At 37.5% G+C, this 17,960-nt stretch overlaps 2 protein-coding genes across 4 annotated transcripts; one reads left to right on the top strand and one right to left on the bottom strand.

Annotated features, from left to right (window-relative positions):
* Positions 1 to 95: 95 nt before the first annotated feature.
* On the top strand, positions 96 to 12,441 carry slc23a1 (solute carrier family 23 member 1). Of its 2 annotated transcripts, none has more exons than XM_046867709.1 (14): positions 96 to 2,947; positions 3,813 to 3,944; positions 6,220 to 6,377; positions 6,459 to 6,547; positions 6,660 to 6,727; positions 7,428 to 7,609; positions 7,913 to 8,033; positions 8,300 to 8,456; positions 9,083 to 9,230; positions 9,351 to 9,456; positions 9,610 to 9,739; positions 10,486 to 10,629; positions 10,881 to 10,976; positions 11,787 to 12,441. In XM_046867709.1, the coding sequence occupies exons 1-14, from the start codon at positions 2,870 to 2,872 to the stop codon at positions 12,050 to 12,052; spliced, it is 1,875 nt and encodes a 624-aa protein (XP_046723665.1). In that variant the 5' UTR covers positions 96 to 2,869; the 3' UTR covers positions 12,053 to 12,441. The 2 variants fall into 2 exon arrangements, with proteins under 2 accessions (XP_046723665.1, XP_046723664.1); XM_046867708.1 differs by having other exon boundaries at positions 3,786 to 3,944.
* Positions 12,442 to 12,452: 11 nt separating this feature from the next.
* On the bottom strand, positions 12,453 to 17,960 carry prob1 (proline-rich basic protein 1). 2 transcript variants are annotated; one of them, XM_046867706.1, is made up of 3 exons: positions 17,845 to 17,960; positions 17,648 to 17,684; positions 12,453 to 17,362 (listed from the first exon to the last, which is right to left on the bottom strand). In XM_046867706.1, exon 3 carries the CDS (start codon positions 17,208 to 17,210, stop codon positions 13,281 to 13,283), a length of 3,930 nt encoding a protein of 1,309 aa, XP_046723662.1. In that variant the 5' UTR covers positions 17,211 to 17,362; positions 17,648 to 17,684; positions 17,845 to 17,960; the 3' UTR covers positions 12,453 to 13,280. The 2 variants fall into 2 exon arrangements, with proteins under 2 accessions (XP_046723662.1, XP_046723661.1); XM_046867705.1 differs by having other exon boundaries at positions 17,648 to 17,960.

Genomic DNA, 17,960 nt, shown 5'->3' with positions numbered 1-17,960 from the left:
ATAGACTGCAAGCGTGGAAGATGGTCATCGAGATTTGAGGAATATAAAGAATGACTAATGTTTCCTGTGTGTCTGTAATTCTGTGTATTAATGATTTCTGGTTGCACCTCTTCCAACTGCCTTTTATCTGGCCTCCTTTTTCACTTTTTAATTTTAAGACCTCACCCATTGAGGAATTATAAAGTTATTTTTTTCCTCCTTGCCAACTGTAAGCTTTATTTATATACGGTATCTTATGAGACAGAGATATGCCAAGACTTCTTTGCAATCCCTATCCCAGACAGAATGCTCGGTGTCTGGTTGTGCACCTCTTTTCATCCCACTGAAAGACTTTTTCCGGATTAAAATCCTCAGTCGGGGAGCAGCATTAGCAATGTAGACATGAATGCACGGCATGTATACACACACCCAAACTAGGGCCTTCTATTGAATCTTTCGGCCTAATGTTTTGTAAGAGCGGTGTCATCTCAATCCCTCCTTGTGAGTTATTCTAGTTTACTTAACCGGCTTTAGCATATTTCTTTCGCATTGCAATCATGTTTTATCCAGTCTACTAAATAGTTTGAATTCCCTTTGAATTTAATTACCCTTAGTCATACACGATTGTGGTTCTCTTACACCAGGGAGGGATCTTGAGGAAAATGTTAGTGTGTGTTGCCCTCTGGTGGTTGTATAGCAAAGGCAGAAATTTCTGAATCTGACTCGTCTTTATTGCAAAGTATCACGGGTTGCATGTACAAAGAATTTATGTGGCGCTGCTGTACAAACATAAAAAACTAAAAATATATATAAAAAACCTAAACTAATAGAGATAAAGACAACTAATAAAAATTCTGATGGGCCTGTAAAGTGAGGCAGTGCAAATAATTAAGGTTTCCAAATAGGTTCAAGGTGCAGGGTTGCAGTGTAGTAGATCATGTAGGTTGTGTTAATGTATTGCGTATGAGATGACAGTGTGAGGTTTATGTTAGTTAGCGTTTGTAAAGGCAGATCAGAGATGATGGTGAGTTCTGATGGACTGTAGCCTCGTGGAAGAGGCGAGTGACCCAAAAAGTCTGTATCCAGGGTCATCCACAATCCTATCTGCCCGCTTCAGTGTCCTGGAAGTCTGCAGGTCCTGTAGGGGTGAAAGAGTGAAGCAGATTTGCAGCAGCTTTACTGCAAAATGCACTTTTAGTAACCACATCTATCCCAGGAACATTAAAGGATTCGCTCTAGATGGGATGCTAATGCATCTTCCAGTGGGTTCATAAACTCAACTTGTAGACTTTATGGAAATAAACTATTTTGCTATTTTGAGCTTGAATCAAAATATTGTGTGAACCATAAATGATCTCTTTTGCTTCTATTAGCCGAGCCTTTCTGGAATGTCTGACATGACTTTTTATGTCAATGTGACCTTTACTTCAGATGACATGACCATCACTAAACAGTGGATTCATTTCCCCACCATCGATTCTCTGTTAATTAGCATATCAATTTGTAATCATTATATTGCTCTGTGATTAATCTACAATCATGTCAGAAACTCCTGGAAAAAGTCAACAAAATTTCAGGCTAAAATATACTAGTATTTGGGGGATATTTGTTATTTTCTCAGTTATAATCAGTCTTAAAACAAACCTATAATCAGCCAACATATTTAGCAAAGGAATGTAGGATTGTTTCATGCAGCATCCCTTTTCTGTTTTTGCTAATCATGCTCAGGAAATCCTGCATTTTGTAAAGTTAGCTTATAAGATTCTCTTTTTTTGTTGGACCACTTTTAAACTTCGTTATTGATGTATGTATAGGTATGTATTATATAGTTTATTTTAAAATTTGCCAACACCAATAAATATTTAAACTGCAATTCTATAAGTACATTGCCTTCATTACATTGACCGAAGGCTAACAGTTTGCTCATGTGCCCTGTATAACTATACCAGATTTTTGAATATTTATTATGATCTTGATTGTAATACAAAAATTTTTTAATCCAAAATGAAACTTGTTCAGGTTGAAAGCCTTTTTATGGATTACAAAAATTCTTTTGACGTAGGCTTCACGTCATATTTTGCCCCAAGGAACAGGAAATTGAAAGCATTTGGATAATTCCTGAGAAATGTGAGCAAGTTGGACAACAACCTGTCAACACTTAGTGCACATTTTATATTTAAGAATTGCTAATATTGAAAAAGAACACAAAAAAAAAATGTAAAAGTGGTTTCAAAGGAAAAACATTTTTATTTAATTCCAAATAAATTCTCAAAATGGTCTTTGGATATTTAAGGAAATTATTTGTCAGTGTATAAAATCTAGTAGTGTATTCATTCATTTTGGAATTTCTTCTGGGGTACCAATAGTTTTAGGTATATTTTACATAGGTGACCTGAGCTGATTAGGAATTATTAGAATTAAATAAAATCTAAATGAAAAGCCCATGCATTATTTTTCTCACTGTTCTCAGGTTTTTATTGTTGGATTGATTTCTACTCTTTTTTTCTGTTGTAGTATTAGTTGTTAGATCATTCTTTAGTTAAAGGGTGGAGCTCATTGTACTTATAAAAAGAGCTTTGGGAAAACTCTTCCCAAAGCCAATCATTATACACACATAACCATGTGAAGTTTAATCTCGCATGTTTTTAAAATCTCTTTTCCTTGTATTTCCTTTGTTTACTCGTTTGTTTGCGTGTGAAGCATCTTCCATTGTTTCACACATTCAGCTTTCTCAGAAAGTGGCTCTCGAATGCTCACTGATGAGCCGGGCTGAGTAAAGTCCAGCCCAAGGCAGATCATTAACCTGCTTAATCTGTCCCTGCTCCTCTCTCCTTTATAAAGCCGGCTCAGTGTTGGACGGTGTGTTAAAAAAAAAAAAGGACTCAGTAACATGGGCCCTGCAGAGCCCACGCTAACATCCAACCTCCACAGGCAGAGGAAGCATTCCAATTCAGCAGTTGAGCCTGAGGTAAAAGCCGGATGACTTGCTGTTGTCTCTTCAGATGTAGCTGTTCTGTGAAGAAAATCAGTAAAGCTGGGCAATGTAATGATCCAAACATTTACTGTTTAACTGGAAGGCTTTGTGGTAAAGATTAAATAGATATAGAACAAACGTACACTTATATGTGCTGGTTCTTTTGAAATCGTTTTTTGTTTTCATTCGGACTGTTTATGAGAATAAAAAGCACATGTACAACAATGTTTCTTTGTTCTTGTGAATTTTAGATTTTATATCTATTGCATAGCATTTCATTTAAAACAAGTAGAATGCTGAAACTATTTTCATATCAATCATTAATAAATTATATTATTTGTCATCTTCATTTGATCAAATCCCAAGAACCTTAAATATTCAGAAATTAGTGGGTGAAAATATCAGTTCAAAATGTGTGTTTGTTTTTCCAATATGAGGCCAGAATACGTCAAATTAATGCATTTAGCTTTCCAACAAATCAAATTATTATTTTAAAGGGAAAGCCAGTTAATTAAGCAGTGTTTACAAGTATTTTTCTATTTAATTTAATTTATAATTCACTAATCAATTTATTTGCAAGTAATAATTAATAGGCACAAATTGCCACAAACAAAAAGTTAATAAATCTGCCTTGTTTTTCATCTTGCAATTCAGCTTGTCTCTCTGTAAATCAGATTGTTGCTGTAATCATAGAAATCCCAGATAAACATGACACGAAACTGGAACGTGACATTTCTCAGTGTTACAGTCTAACTTAACACTGTCAATCATTGCGTGAAGTCTGACTGATGAAAAGCTTTGTGTGCATGATTGACCTTGTCATCTTTTTCAGCTGCCCATTGAAAATGACTATGTGCAGGAGTTGGCTGCTGAACCAGTCACTGGCATTGAGCATCTGTCCGGAATCAATACTCAGACACCAGGCTTTGACATGATCTACAGAATCGAGGATGTACCACCCTGGTATTTGTGTATTTTCCTTGGATTACAGGTACCGAAAGTGTATACACCGTTTGCACGATATTTAAGGACACAAATTTTGCCAACGGCAACTGATCTTAATGATCTTAAACAACAGGTTCTAGCTGTCAAAAAGGATGAATCAGTGACATTTTCTATGCTAATTAAGGTTATAATGGCATGTCAAATGTCCACTGGTATAGCCGCTATATCAGAGTCAGGTAATGGTCACGTATTGTTGTTAAGTGTAGTTTATCTACAAATTAAACACAATTCCAATGCAGTTACTTGGTTGATTCTATGCATTTCTTGAACATCCTATTCAACATTACGTCATCCCTGTTATAATAACTTCCACTTTTCTGGAAGATTGTGCACTAGATTTGGAGTGTGCTTGTGGAGATTTGTGCTCATTCAGCCACAATGGTGTTAGTAAAGTCAGGTACTGATCTAAGGTGAGGTGAGGAGGCCTTGAGTGCCATCAGCAAACCACTTCATTTGAAACATGTTTAATATGTTTGAGGTCAGAGCTCTAATGCAAGTCAATCTTCCATTTAAACCCATATAACCCGTATCTTCATGGAGCTGGCATTGTGCATAGGGGCATTGTCATGCTGGAACTGGTTTAAGTCTCCTGGTTGAAGTGAAAGGAACATTGAATTCTGCATTCAAAGCAAAAGACATACAATTGTCTGCCTCCAACGTGTTGCAACAGATTGGCTCAGGTCAGGTGACGCAATGCTTTTGTCCATATGGTGTAGTTGTAATAAAACATATAATGTTTTGACAGAGTATATATATGTCAATAACCATAAATTAGTGTGTAGTGTGTGTAAAGTATGGATCCGGTGCTTGACACAATGTCAGTTGCCATGGCGTTATAACATATTTTATCGAGGAAGGTCTGATAATACAGTACTATATCAACAATGTTATCTGTCAACTTTACATAATAATTGATCAGCAGACTGAGGATCTTTATGATGGTTACAAAATAAATTAACTTGGGATAACATTTTGAAGTGTTTTTGTAATGTCATTTGTCAGGTAGTAATTATATAAATTTCCAGGTTATTGTCTTGTATGCTGAAGTTGGTTCCAGTTAGCAGAATTGCAGGGTGTTGAAGTATGGAATAGTGGCTATGTTGGTTCAGTATTTCTTATTTAATAAACTTGGGCTAAAATCTTAAAGTGTTTATGTAATGTCGTTTGTCACGAGGTACTCGTTGCAAACAAAGGCTACTGTACCAAATATTACCATTGACTTTCTTAGGTGTTTTTCAGACCCCTCCATGATTTCTAAGTGGGAGAACTTGCAAAATAGCAGGGTGTTCAAATACTTATTTTCCTCACTGTATATAGGTTTCATGTAGTGCTATTATCTCCTAAGCTCTCCATTGCTGTCTTGAATTTTGACTTACTTTGAATAGATGACCTTGAAATTGATAAGGCTCTATCTGACATTTTTTGTCAACTGGTAATAAACATGTTATAGTCATTTCAAAATTTATATATATAAGATACATGAAAATATTATCTCAAATCTAAATATATTTAAGACCTTATTTAACACAAACAAACCATAATCAAAGACCCAATTTTATGTTTGATTAAATAGTGAACTAACATCTACAATGACCAACATGAACCATCACCATCATTAATATATGTGCAGTTGTTAACTTTTGGAAAAAGTGAGAGTAGTGATTCAGTGGTCAGGATACTGACTGGAAAATTGGCATTTTAGATGCTAGGAATGTCCAGTTGTCACTGTTAAAAGTCTTGCTTGAACAAGACCCTTAAACTTTAAAACCTGTTAAAATCTTATCATTTTGATAAAAGTATCAGACAAGTAAGCATTTGATAAAAGTATCAGACAAGTAAGCAAAATAAAATCAGGATTAAAATCAAAGATGAAGAGAGTTAATACTCATAACTGGAGACCAGAATTTACTAAGTTTTTCATACGTGCTATTTATTTATGATGACTTTATTCTGCATAGGTGTGTATTGAATAAAATCCAGCTGTGTTCTTTTTGCAACATTTAAACACATATCTATCAACTTGTATCTAATTTTAATCATGAAACTCATGATTTTCTTTTCTTTTTTTGTTGTTGTTTTAATGTTAAAGTTCCTAATTTGTTAATATAAATTAATTGACCAGACAATTTCAGTAAAGAGATTGACCTTTTTAAAATCAAAGATTTATGACTCAGTATCTTAGAACGACTTAACGTTAGCATTCCAAGGATTCAAAGTGCTGAAGGTTCTTGTATATCTTATCTCCCCCTGTTTCACTCCAGCACTACCTGACATGTTTCAGCGGTACCATCGCTGTGCCTTTCCTCCTGGCTGACGCCATGTGTGTTGGCCGGGACCAATACACTGTTAGCCAGCTAGTCGGGACCATTTTTACCTGTGTCGGCATTACTACGCTCATACAAACCACTTTTGGTGTCAGGTGAGTCTCTAAGACACTCTTATTATAGATAATATTTTTTTAGCTGAACAAATGTCTCCATATGTTGTCCACTTTGCCTAGGTTGCCGCTGTTTCAGGCCAGTGCGTTTGCATTCCTCATTCCTGCTCAGGCCATTCTAAGACTAGAGAGGTGGAAGTGTCCTCCTGAAGGTATAATGCAATTAGTTGTCCACTGCCATGTATAGCTTAGAGCCATTGCTGTGTATATTCATTGTTAACATTCTTATAATTTTTTAACCTGCATGATGCTATTACTTTGCAGAGGAGATTTATGGAAACGGAACCCTACCCCTAAATACTTCACATATCTGGCAGCCCCGGATTAGAGAGGTATTATTTATTATGTTCTTAAAGGCCGATATTAAGAAATGAACCAGAAACCTACCGTTTGCTTAGTAATATGTAATAACCTAAAAACATGTAGATCATTATTTTACATAATATTTTATGCAGGACCTTCAAATGTTCATTGTTCATACTTTACTGTACATTTTGCAGATTTTTGTTATAAAAGATTAATATTATAATTATTAAAAAAACATTGTGATTTCCATCAAAACAATCTTTTCATCACTGTGACACAATAAGCTCGTTGTCCGGCTATTGAGACAACTGTTTTGTACTCCAAAGTTGTTTCCAATTAGCTACAATCCAGATGGAAGTACATGGTGTTGATGTATGGAATTAGGTATAGAAGGTAGCCATTTTGGTTCAGTATTCCTTTCATCCAGAATAAGTCTTCAACCTTCTAATGGTTCAAAACAACTCCAAACCATTAGGCTTCCACTTTCATGTTTGAGTCAGCACACAATTTTACACAATTTGTTCTGTTAGAGCCAAAATGTCAAATTTAGATTAATCTGTACACAGAAATTTCTTCTGCTCATTCACCATCCAATTATTGTGCTTTTGCCTTTTGCCTATAAATACACATGTCTCAAAAATGATAAACGACTTCTAAACTTTTGTCAGGCACTAGACCTAAACAATGCAATCCAAGTTGTAACTCATTTATAACTCTGGTCTACAGATTCAAGGGGCCATTATTGTGTCCAGTCTAGTGGAAGTGATAATTGGGCTGGCGGGGATTCCTGGACTCCTGCTCAATGCCATCGGGCCTCTGACCGTCACCCCCACCGTCTCCCTGATCGGCCTGTCCGTGTTCCAAACTGCTGGAGACCGTGCAGGCAGCCACTGGGGCCTCTCTCTTTTGTAATGACACTTTTCAAATGTCCAGTACTTTTTTTTTTTTTTAAGAAAAGTCATTAGTCTGTTTGCAAACTTTGGTTTTGCATTGGTGATAATAATAAATGTGAATTGCTTGAGTTGTTATTTTAATCAAATCCTGGATACATCTACCCTCAAGCATTTTATTGTTGTTTTTAGTTTCATGTTTAATGCTTAATGGCTTTAACGATCACTCATCTTACTGTTATCATTTAATAGATGCTTATCAGTTGCTTATCGTGTGTGTGTGTGTGTGTGTGTTTGTGTGTTTGTGTTCTGTTTCTCCAGGTGCATCTTTTTCATTCTACTTTTTGCTCAGTATCTCCGAAATTGGGCCGTCCCCTTTCCCTTGTATTCTAGACAGAAAGGCTGTCACACCTCCCGTTTTCAGATCTTCAAGATGTTTCCGGTATGAGGCAACATTTACCGTTAAACATAGACATATTGCATGGTAACCTTCATGACTGCGGTTGGCTGCTCCTCTGGTCTCGATCAAGCTGACCTAGGAGGCCATAAACCTGTCTCACTGGAACGCAGCACTGATTTCAAGGCACTCATATCATGTTCCATGTTATAGCTGCAACGGCAAAGTTTACTGATACATTGTAGTGAGTTATTGGTCCATCAACTGATTAAAAATGATCAGTATCTCTGTCGTGCTTCATTTTTTGGCAGATCATCATGGCTATCATGCTGGTATGGTTCGTGTGTTATATCCTCACGTTGACAGATATGTTGCCCAGTGACCCAAAGAAGTATGGTTACAAGGCTCGAACTGATGCCAGGGGGGAGATCATGTCCCAAGCACCATGGTTTCGCATGCCCTATCCCTGTAAGTATAAAATCACTTTGAGAATAATGGGAAGAAAGCAGGCACTGAGAACCTTCTCACATATTAGAACAATAAAATGCAATAAAGAGCTTTGGCACACATTATTTGTTAGCAATAAGCAAAATCTAAAATGTCAGTTTGTATTTTTGGGAAGAGAATTAGAAAAGTAAGGAAACCACTGACAAGGCTTTCACCAACCAAAATGACAAACTGTACTATTGTCTTGTGGATTGATCTTAAATGGACAGACTTTAGAATCTTTGAAGCTAATTTTTGGTCCAGAAAAATGTTAACAGAAGCCTGAAATGAATAGTATCCATAACTACTGCATGTCAATTGGCTAAGAATTGGTTAGATATGTAGAAAGACGTTTATAGATCATAAGTATTACAAAGTGTACCTTTAAGAACTCTCCATGACAAGCCTTTCACCAACTGAAATGACAAACTGTACTAATGTCTTGGGGCTTGCCTTTGAAATAGAAAGACTCAGAAACTATGAAATGAAAATAATCTGATATTCATAGTTTATTCATATTGACATGCTGATATGTGATGATTAAGCTGTATATAATTTAGTCTCCTGATATCAGATGCTAATGCTCTTTTGGATGCTATGCCACCCAGGTCAGTGGGGCTTACCCACAGTGACGGTCGCTGGCGTTTTGGGAATGTTCAGTGCCACATTAGCCGGCATAGTCGAGTCTATTGGGGATTACTATGCATGTGCACGTCTTGCAGGAGCTCCGCCACCTCCTGTTCATGCCATCAACAGGTTGAAAAGCTATACTGCAGAGCACTACATATAAATAATGCACTTTTTTTTTTTTTATAAAATAAAGTTTGTTGTGTGATGAAATGGATAATGGATTAGTTTCCTGCTTGTTTCTTTTAGAGGAATCTTTATAGAGGGTGTGTGCTGCATCATAGCAGGCTTATTAGGAACAGGAAATGGGTCCACTTCCTCCAGTCCTAATATTGGTGTGCTTGGCATTACCAAGGTAAGGAAACTGTAAACAGAATTACATATACAATGCTCTACTGCTACTGTCTACTGCTAAGCATTACTTCCATTATTTGACACGTTATTAGAGGTGGAACTATTTTGATTATCCTGAATATTTATAAAAAACTTGCCATGTGTTTCTGCACAGGTGGGCAGTAGGAGAGTGGTTCAGTATGGGGCAGTTATAATGCTACTATTAGGGACCATTGGGAAGTTCACGGCCTTGTTTGCCTCGTTGCCAGATCCAGTGCTTGGAGGCTTGTTCTGCACCTTGTTTGGTAAGAGACTTCAGAGGTTTGTTCTGTGGCAAATTGTATCCACAGTGGGGCAGTGTGGGGCCAGACAGCTTTGGGACTCGAAACATTTGTAATTGAATTAGTTGGCTTGTTGGAATTATTTATGTTATTTCTCTTTCTGTTGACAAAAAAAATGGCTGTTAGTAGCAAATACTGTTGGGTAATTTGTCACAGTATTGTTCAGTAGCTTAGAGGCAACTTACATGGTCTAAGGAGAAACAAATTAAAACATATATATAAAGATATATATTAATATATCCTTGTCCGCTTTCAAGGAGTCCTGGACAATTACTCAATATGTAATAATAAAGTAATTGTTTTTAGGTCAGCATTGATATATTAAAGAGTCTAAAAAATCTCCTGAAGAACTACTAGCTGATGCCATGTAGCCTACATTAACACACTACACTTGTATAACTGTACAAAATAAATCAAATTTAAATAGTTTTTTCCCCTTGCATTCATTATCTTATAAAAAGAACAAAACAACACTATAGTCATTAGTAATGAGTGATTGTATTCCACTTTACAGTACTTTTCCAGAAGGTTGCTGCAGCTTTTCAGTCATTAACATCATTCACTTCTAAGGCAGGCGATGGGTTTTTGAATAGTTGCCCATAGTAATAGAAGTAGCTTTTTTTACATATTCAGTGCTATTTAAAATGTTTAGTAAATTACATGTTTTAGGTAGATTATCCCAACCATGTATTCATTTTGCTTTTGAACAGGTATGATCACAGCTGTGGGCTTGTCAAACCTTCAGAGTGTGGATCTGAACTCTTCAAGAAACCTTTTTGTCCTAGGGTTCTCCATGTTCTCTGGCCTTATGCTTCCCAATTACCTGGACACTCATCCAGGCAGCATCAAGACAGGTCTTTGTATAGTTTCCTACCTTCAAATCCTGTTTAAATCTTGTAAATTTCCCAAGATTTGCCTCAGTTCTACTTTAAACTAGACACTTTTGTTAGTTTCAATGTAGTTACTGATTAATGTACAGTAGTTACAGAATAATAAATGGTAGGTATTGCACCAAGATCATGGAGTTACAGTTACAGAGCCATTACAAATCAACATGATTTGCTGTACTCAGTGACGACAGTGTTATGAACTGTGATTTATTCAGGTGTCCCAGAGTTGGATCAAATCCTTACAGTTCTCCTGACCACAGAGATGTTTGTCGGAGGATTCCTAGCATTTCTGCTCGACAACACCATTCCAGGTATATATATATATATATATATATATATATATATATATATATATATATATATATATATATATATATATATGTGTGTGTGTGTGTGTGTGTGTGTGTGTGTGTGTGTGTGTGTGTGTGTGTGTGTATATACTCTAGACAGAAATAGGTATATAGCCTGTTACATCCACAACATCGATCCGTCATTAACAATGATTAAATAAATGTAATACCTTACTGTACATTTTTGGCAGACTTATAGTTTTGCTTTATTACATTTCAATGCAAAATGCCATTTCTTTTCTTTGCAGCATGTGAATTGTTACTTATAGCTCTGAAGTAGGAGAAAGTAGGATGGTCTGTCTGAATATGCTATAGTTTCAAATTAAAGCTGAGCTAGCCAAATGCATGTACCATACAGTGATAGTTTGAAAATAAAAAAGTCTGCCAGATAAAATACCCTGGTGCAAATGCTTGCCCTTTATAAAAGATATGTGTAAAATGTTGGAGCATGATAATTATATAGATAAGTCTTTTATTTTCTAATACACCATGTGTCTCTCTAGTGTGCAGATCATTTCTGAATACAGAAATACACAACCTAATATCGAAATAAGCACAGGAATAAGATTTTTCTTAACTTTAAAAACTATTCTTTTGGTCTTTACATAAACTAGAAATGAAACATAATATAACTCAGTATGGATAATAATTAATCATTAATTTTACCCGAGTTCCATGCTACCAAAGAAACCTTCACTCAAGTTCATTTTTTTTTTTTTACTTTGTCTACCATGACTCATTATCCTATTGATGATCTGTACTTTTATCCAGGCACAAAAAAGGAGCGTGGACTCACTAACTGGAAAGCTGCGAGCTCTACTGAAATTGGTGGTGTCAGTTCAGACACATATAATTTCCCAGTGGGCATGGGAACGGTAAGGCGGCTCGGTTGTCTTCGCTACCTGCCCATCTGCCCTACTTTTCAGGGCTTCAAGTTGTGTCGCCGGAAAAGAAGCTTGTGTGAGGAAATGAACAATAAGAATGATGAACGTGCAGTGAGGAGCACTCCAGAGATCACAAACTGCACCAAAGTGTAGATCCTTATTCTCTGGTGTCATTGTATCATACTTTTTATACACTGCCAGATTTTCATATTAGAAAACTTTTTTTCTTTGGCAATTAATATATTTATTGCTATGTTATGAACACTGATGATTAGGAATAGAAAATTGCTTATAAGGCAGATTGAAAGACTTTTCCTCACACTGGAATCAATGCAAGATAACACAATAAAAACATATCTACACCAAATAATTAGCAAGCATTTATTACTTATTTGATTGTTTTATTTAAATTGTATATACAGAGTTTTAATATTCAGGAAAACTGTAAAATGGCTGAGGTGCCAATACAATGGCATACATCACTGACAAAGTACAATATAAAGTATATTTTATTCCATTTAGTCCATTCCTTAATGCAAAGTGCCTTCATGTGGATATATTCTTGTCATTGCTTTAATTGATTATATTGATGTAATGGAACTATCAACATATCTACATTTTCTCACTCAAAGCATTGATAGCAAAAGTCTGGTCAGGTTTTTCCTTTTTTTTTCCTGAGTGGCCATTAGAAAGACTATTGGCCTCTTAAAAGGAATATACCCATCTGCAAGGTTCCATAGAAAATAACCAAACATAAATTTCATATACAAAATTTTCAAGGAAACATTTCTAATATAAAGTGTACAAACAATATAAAGGATTTCTAGCATTATTTTAGTTCTAGCACAATGTGCAGGTTTTAAAAAGTGATTCAAGTGGTTCACAACAAATGTGTCTTTCAGTGTGTGTATTCAGTCATGTACAATAGTTAATCTAAGCCCCACTGATTACACCCCAACATGTCCATGTTGGACGTGTTATAAATTCAAACATAACTGGAAAAGTTCTTGATGGAAGCTCCTGCATCTATAAAATTCAGTGTTAAATTGGTGAGTGACTCTCATTTTACTCGAAGGACCAGATGTTCTCACAAGTGCATTAGTGTACAATTCCAGCAAATGAGGACATGGTATTAATCCTTTTGCAGGAATATTACAAAACTAATTTAGGTTTTAAGGCAAAAAAATTGGGTTTTCATCAAAAATTTTGATTTAGTATTTACTATGCCTTTATATTTTAATTGGGCAATTCCAGAGGTAGATATATCACTTGTGATCAGATATGCTAATTCAACATTATTAAACATTATGCAAATTTCATTAATTCTGTGTCTAGAACTAGGACTCTATAGATCAACTGCTTCAGGTCTTTGTGTCAGCTCTCAAGGTTCTGGTGGAGGCAGCACCCGATGGTGTGTCTGGACATAAGATAGGCAATGTGGAGTGTACATGGCTGGGAAGTGAAGGGAGGGAAAAGGTATGGCACAGGGGGCTGTCATTACAGCACCGGACAAAGTTTGCTGTGGGACTACGACCTCAACATATTGGCAGGTCTCTGGGTCAAAGAGCATTTTCCGTTGTGGCAGTTGTGGCATGTCTACATAGAAACACTGGCCAGTTTCAGGGTCAAGCAGCATGTGTCGAGAATTTGACACATGCTGACTTCCACCCATTTCCGGACACAGCAAACTAGCACCCCCATATTTGCCCTCATCAGCCATGGTTGTGATGAAAGCTGTGCATGACTGGGTATCTGGAGAAGGCATTTTCTGGCTAGTATCTTCATTCTCCATCTGCTTAGATGACTCTTGCGCTACTGGGTAGCCATCTGCTGTGCATGGCTGAGATAGCGGTCTTTCTTTCACAGATAACGATTTTATCAAGGGGACAGGAGCACTCGCTGTAGTAGGCTGGTTGTGAGGTGGCGTTTGCAGCAAGACAGGGCCTTGAACATAACTAACTGTCCCCATGTTTGGAGGGATTGTGTGATATGCTAGTAAATTAGGTTTGTAGAAATAGGATGGGAACACTGGTGCTGGTGCAACAGTTAAGACACAGGCAGAGGAAGGCCCAGCTGAACTTTGTGAGTTGTCAGGTAGACCTGGAGTCGTCTGTTGAGCCTCTTGCTCTGCAAAACATACTTGATTGTAGAGCTCCAAACTACCCTGCTTGTCAGACCTTTCTGTAGCTAGACAATACTGTGGTGCAGTTGTCAGTGGCTGCACTGGATGCACAGCAAAGGTTTTATGGTTCTCACATTCTGTGTTTTTGATATCTACATTCTGCTCATTGTTAGATGTTTTAGTTAAGCTCCCCTTATGAACTTGTGTTGGCGTGCTTGCGCAAGTTGTTTGTTTCATGTGTGCATTTTTAAATTTGACATTAGTTTGGCTGGCAGCTGTTAGGCTATCTTGTACCTCTGGAGATTTTGACAATCCACTGCTCGTTTTGGTTGCACTAATTGGGCTGACCTTTGTAAATCTAGCATGGGAAATTTTGTTATTTGATTTCAGGACAGAGGCAGACTTTGTTACACATTCTCTGGAAGCGGTATCAAGAGATTTCAAATCTATGACAGTGTTCGGTGCATGAGGTAGTGTTGCCTTTGGTGCATGTAGAGTTTTATCATGATTTTTTTCCTTCACTTTTTGTCTGCTGATAACTGGATGGGGTGCTGCTGTTGCAAAACTAGTGCTTGTATCATCTAGCCCTTGTATTTCTTCACAGGGCCCCCTGAATGACAGACTGTATTTGTTTTTCACTAAGCTCCGCATATCCCTCACCACATGCACAGGGGCTATTGCTCTAAATTTTCCTTGGCTCTGAATACCCATATTTGCTGACTGCCCAGGGGGCCTGAGTTCTCCCTTGTCACTCTCCTGATCTTTTTCCACATTGCACTGAGCAGATTTGGACAGGACATTATCCACTGCATTTTCATCCAGACTACAAGTTAACCAGGTAGACACTGTTGAACTTTGTGCACTTTCTTCTCTCTCACCTGGTTTCTCTTGCTTCTCAATGGGCTGATCCTTGGCATAATGTTGTTTCTGGGCTGCCTGCAGACTTTCACATTCCTCAGGTGTTGTTTCCACTGCAGCTTGTTTGCCAACAGCTCCACTTGTGACTGTACTCAAGTTCCATGCTTTACCCTTTGCTGAGTCACAGGATAGCTTCTGTCCAACGCCCCGGGTTGCCTTCTTACTGAGGCTCAGCTTCTCTTTTTCCGTTTCAGAATAGGCAGCTATTTCAGTACCACCTCCGTGAAAATGTGTCCTTCCTAGGCCTCTAAGCAGAGGGTTGAAACTGTGTTTGGTTATCATTTTAGGAAGTATTTTGGAGTTGACACTGATATGTTCTTTGACAGACCTTACTGTCTGGAAGTCAGTCTTCAATGTTGGACTCTGAGATGCAATATGAGAATTTAAAAGAGTAACTGTAGCCAAGTTCACATTATTACTTTCAGTGCACTCTTCCTTAGCACAAGATGACAGGTTATCAATATTATTGACTGTGCCATCTGCTTTAATAGGACAGAAGGTTTGTTCAGTAACATCCTCACTGTGAAGGATCTGTTCATGTTGCATCCTCTTTGATAGGACATTTTTAATAATGCAGGAAGCCAGTTTAGTTTTACTTGATGATTCATCCAATGATACTGATTTCTTGAGCTTTTGCTTTTGAGCAGTTTGCCCAGACTTAGTTTCAGATCCATGCGAGTCCTGATGAAGGGCAGCAGGAGTACTATGCTGACGCTGGAGAATGTCCCGAGGACGATTAGGTGTAGATGGAATAATGTCTTTTTCACTAGCATGAGACTCTGTGTTGTCTCGTCTTTTCAGCTGGATCTGTCTCTTTGGTACTGTCTTTGCATTTCTGTCCACGTCTTCATGGTCTTCTAAAGCCACATCGATACATTCAAAACTACTAGCATCTGAACATGCTGAAATGTTATTGTTGTTCGTTAAAGATTTTGGCATCTTGAAGGACAAAAGATCCTTGGACCAATCATAAAAGTCCTTATCAGAAGACAGCTGAGTTGAAGACCAACAAGAGGAGTTGAAAACATCCAGGTAGTTAGTTTCAGCACACGAGGATTCTGTATATTCCAGTGCAGCGAGGCCTCTTACTTCCATGGTTGCCCCAGCTACCTTAGTAGCCATGCTGAATTTTTCTTGGGTGTTGTCTGCAGAGCTGCAGTGCTGCCTGGAGCTGCTGCAGGGTGTTGGTGTAAGTGATGTGGACAGCCCGACGCCTTGTCCGTTCTGCTTTTGCAACCTCTGGGAAACAGGAGGGCTCTGCGATTGGTGTTGGTTCCCGGTTGTGAGGAGACGTTTAGAATAACAATGTGGCAGGATTCCTGACTTCGGCTTTTTGGCTGTGAGTGTTGAGGTGCAGCTTGCAGGCGGTTTTAAATTTCCAGTACTGACTGACAGCTTTGCCTGCTCTTTTCCAACCCCTATACCCTGCTCCTTCCCCTCCCATTTTATTTTACTGATGATAGAATCGTCAGTGCCCAGTTTAAAGTCAGTGCTGAGTTTATACTGAGCATTTTTGGAGCTTTGTTGAAGTGGCGTGGAGTGTTCTTCTGGCTTAATATCGCTGTGATCTAGATGTTTTTCCTGGTTGTGCCTATTTGCTTTACTTCTCGTCAAAATTGTATTTGGGTTAATTTTGTGCTCCAGGGCGTCAACATTCTCAACAGGTTTGGTATCAGTTTGAGTAGCTCTCTTCTTTCTTTTGAAATAATCCCCTGGTGTGGGGTAAGGTGTATTAGCGAGAGTACTGTCTTGGTCAGCATTTACAGAATTTATATTTATTAGATTCATGTTTAAAATAGTGATTTTGGGGCTTGCTGAAAATTGTTTTGATTCGATCCAAACAGGATTTTTTTCAGAATATTCATTTTGGTCATATTGCAGTTCATTACTTAATTTATCCTCTGAAGTTGATTTACCATCATCATTCTGTTTTGTTTTGTGGTCTCGCAGAAGCCTAGTGATCTCAGGTGAAGAGTTTGTCACAGTTTGTCCTGACACAAATAGAGATTGTGTGGACTCAGATGATGCATTCTCACATGGTTGATCAGCACACGTTGTTTCATCTTCCAGAGCCTCACTATACTCACTGAGTGAACAAATGGCAGTGCAATATGAACTTGAGGAGTCATCCAAAGCATCATCAACCAGTGCTGGGTTACTATCCTCCTCATCTGTTGTTGTTGTTTGAAACTCAAACTCTTTTTCTTTCAAATAAATTGTTGAGTTAGTTTCATATTTCAAAGTGTCTCTTCGAAATTTGCCATCTGACATAGCTGCATAGGTCTGAAAAGTATGTGCAAAAAGAAAAATCTTTCTTTGCAATGTATATGTTGTTAAACTTCTAGTTGGATGACCAGTGCTCTGAAGTGTTGGGATCAGAAAACAAGCTCTTCACTGAAACTCTAAGACACTTTTACTGATTCCTGCATTCGAGAAAAAAAAGGAGTGCAAATTACTATTCAACATCACAATTACTGTAAAAGAAAAACATGCAAATTATTCAATATTTCAGTTTACATATTGCAAAAAGTGCATGGTTTTTTTTTTTTTACACTATTTACCTTAAAGCACAGAGTGCTCTACCAGTGTTTACATTCTACTTGTTAGGTAAAATACTAATATTTCATTGGGACAATTGCTGGTTATGTAAAAGAAGCTCTCTTACTCCCAAGACCATTTAAAACTCTCATAAACTCCCAAATACTCACCTGTTGCAAATCTTCAAGCCAGCTTGTGCAGAGACTCCTGTCATTTTCAACGCATAGTTTAAAGCAAAAAAAAAAAAAAAAAGTAGCATTTATCTTTAGTATATTTTATACTTATTTACACACCAAGCTAAAATAAGAAACTAGGCCAATCTTAAAACCTGTGTTGAAGTAAGTTCTGTGGAGGAAATGAGTCAGACCTTCATTTTTAGCTGCTGAAAATTGGCCCAGTTTACAGGATCCTGGCCCCATAGGATTTGAGGTAACCGCGTGGCAGTTAGCTTTTACAGCAGGTGCTGTTCTGGCTATGTGGAGA

The sequence above is a fragment of the Silurus meridionalis genome, chromosome 15, assembly GCF_014805685.1.
Source record: "Silurus meridionalis isolate SWU-2019-XX chromosome 15, ASM1480568v1, whole genome shotgun sequence".
Lineage (NCBI taxonomy): Eukaryota > Metazoa > Chordata > Actinopteri > Siluriformes > Siluridae > Silurus > Silurus meridionalis.
This window is presented reverse-complemented; position numbering and strand designations above follow the sequence as displayed.

Bases quoted from the DNA above. Each gene is read 5' to 3' on its own strand.
- slc23a1 (XM_046867708.1), top strand. From the start codon at position 2,870: ATGGGCCCTGCAGAGCCCACGCTAACATCCAACCTCCACAGGCAGAGG. The intron at 2,948-3,785 runs GTAAAAGCCGGA...CATCTTTTTCAG, and splicing joins ATTCAGCAGTTGAGCCTGAG to CTGCCCATTGAAAATGACTA. The intron at 9,740-10,485 runs GTAAGAGACTTC...GCTTTTGAACAG, and splicing joins CTTGTTCTGCACCTTGTTTG to GTATGATCACAGCTGTGGGC.
- prob1 (XM_046867705.1), bottom strand. From the start codon at position 17,210: ATGTCAGATGGCAAATTTCGAAGAGACACTTTGAAATATGAAACTAAC.